Here is a 2,578-nt window from a genome sequence, read left to right on the forward strand (position 1 = left end):
TTTGAATTTTGAATTTTGAATTTTGAATTTTGAATTTTGAATTTTGAATTTTGAATTTTGAATTTTGAATTTTGAATTTTGAATTTTGAATTTTGAATTTTGAATTTTGAATTTTGAATTTTGAATTTTGAATTTTGAATTTTGAATTTTGAATTTTGAATTTTGAATTTTGAATTTTGAATTTTGAATTTTGAATTTTGAATTTTGAATTATGAATTATGAATTTTGAATTTTGAATTTTGAATTTTGAATTATGAATTTTGAATTTTGAATTTTGAATTTTGAATTTTGAATTTTGAATTTTGAATTTTGAATTTTGAATTTTGAATTTTGAATTTTGAATTTTGAATTTTGAATTTTGAATTTTGAATTTTGAATTTTGAATTTTGAATTTTGAATTTTGAATTTTGAATTTTGAATTTTGAATTTTGAATTTTGAATTTTGAATTTTGAATTTAAAAATTTTTAATTTTTAATTTTGAATTTAAAAATTTTTAATTCAAAATTTGAAAATTTAAATTCTTGGGTTTCCATTTTTAATTTAGTTTTTATTTTTGACATATGCGAAGTTGCCAACTTTGAATTCAATCACGAATTTTTATTCTCACTCAAAAGCCAAAATGAGTAAATCGAGAAAACATTACGATGCTGATTTTAATCTTATTGAGGTTAAAATCTATCGAGCGTGTTGTTTTGCTTATTGTTATGTAAACATTGGATTTCATTTCTGCATGCATGTCGTGCTTTGGCTTTTTGCGGTGTTTTATTTGAATGATTTTGGACGAGAAAGTTATAGATTTGAACTTAAATTGAATCCAGGTAAGTGTTAAATTTAGTCGAAAATATTCCGAGTCAATCAAATGATATATTTTCTTCAGATATGCCACTCAAAATCAACTTCTAACTTGGAAGTTCTCTGCCGCAAAATGCTGAGCAAGCAGTACTTTCTGCTAACCAGTTTGAGTCGGATTCATGGAAGCAGCTGTTACATCACCTCCAGTCGGTTCCTGGTTGCTGCAAATGGCCCACCCGATGATTCCAAGCATCCGAAACACGGAAGTCAGTATGAATACATGACCCTACAGCAACCGGAATCCAGTAGACATCAAGCAGCCCGGTCGGAGAAATCCGGAAAAAGTGTAGTCGTGAGAGTCGGTTTGCTGGATTTGGCAAAGAGCAAACTTTATGAAGCTCAGACTTTTTACGATGAGTTCAGCGGAATGTCCGAGGTTAAGGTGGCCCAGAATAAGGTTATAGAGATTCAGGATCAACTGCAGATGGTTCAAGACCGGAGACGGCATTTGCTTTTAGAATTGACACTAATTCGGAAACAGCTACAGGACATTCATGTGGAACTGCAAAGGGCCACTCGGGGGGAACACCGATATATTGAACTTATTAAAGAGGAGTTTGATGTAAGTTTCAAGGAAAAATAAATAGGAAATTAGTTAATGTCAATTATTCTATCCCAACAGGTAATGGCCCGGGAAAAGGAGAAAAGCCAAATATTCCAAATCGTCGACCAGGAAGAGCGAGATCTGTTTGCTCATCTGACGTCGGCCGTCAAAACTTCCCACGAAAAGGAACGAACCCAGGCAAACAACGTGAAATATTGGTCCATCATTGGATCCTGCGTCGGGGCACTGCTCGGGATAATTGCAACCTCCATCAACTACTACTATCGGAATACTCAGTTCGAAACCATTCGCCGGCTGGCTGGCGATAGCGTCGATAAGCTTGGAGATGTCGATGGCAAGCTGCTGGGACTTATCAAATCGGTGGACTTTGTCAAGGAGAGCATAGAGCGGGCACGGTTCGAGGAACAGCAGCGAAGGCAACGGGAGGAGAAAGAGCGAAGGCATTATGGCCAGGCCTCTTCGTCCGCAGAGGGTTGGGGAAGCTACTTGAAGCGGAAAACTGTTGGCATTTATCGATACTTCATACCAAATACCACTAACAAGAGGTGACGAATTTTTCATTAGACTTGAACCAAAAGCGTAAGTTGACTGATGTTGCAATTGTCTCGTTGACTTGGCTTTGCGGGAATATAAGTGTTAAAATGTTAATCTCTAAGTTATGAGCTTAGAATATATATTTGCATTTAAATTCGTATCGTTGCTTAGCTTTAAAACTGGACGAAGTTGCTTGCAAATGTCGGTTCCATCAATTCATTTACCCTTCTAAAACATCCGAACGGTTTCAGATTTGCTTACTTTCTAAGTATTACTTTAAAAATGTTATATATTTAATATTTCAGATTTAAATTTCAAATCAAAATTGAAAGTTCGGATTCAAATTTGTGTTATGTCAACTCAGATTCAGTTTAAGATGTAGGATTCAGGTTGAGATTCAAAATTCTTTCTGAATTTTCTGGGTTCCCATGGTAGTTATTACTATCATTGTCCTGAGAGGGTCGCTGCACACATCTTGTCAAGCATGGATTCGTAATATGACTGAATTAGAAGACGCGGTGGACACCTTTATTCTGATTAAATTTACCGGTAGATCCAGAGGTGTCCCAATTTTTCATGATCCATGCTGATAAGATGATTTTTAATTTACAAAAGGTTTTATTAAA

At 34.6% G+C, this 2,578-nt stretch overlaps 1 protein-coding gene across 1 annotated transcript; it reads left to right on the forward strand.

Moving 5' to 3' along the window:
• Window positions 1-709: 709 nt before the first annotated feature.
• LOC129756285 (uncharacterized) lies at window positions 710-2,072 on the forward strand. The gene is made up of 3 exons (XM_055753108.1): window positions 710-819; window positions 879-1,415; window positions 1,476-2,072. Exons 2-3 carry the CDS (start codon window positions 927-929, stop codon window positions 1,965-1,967), a joined length of 981 nt encoding a protein of 326 aa, XP_055609083.1. The 5' UTR covers window positions 710-819; window positions 879-926; the 3' UTR covers window positions 1,968-2,072.
• Window positions 2,073-2,578: the final 506 nt, after the last annotated feature.

Source organism: Uranotaenia lowii, chromosome 3 (assembly GCF_029784155.1).
Source record: "Uranotaenia lowii strain MFRU-FL chromosome 3, ASM2978415v1, whole genome shotgun sequence".
NCBI classification, from domain to species: domain Eukaryota; kingdom Metazoa; phylum Arthropoda; class Insecta; order Diptera; family Culicidae; genus Uranotaenia; species Uranotaenia lowii.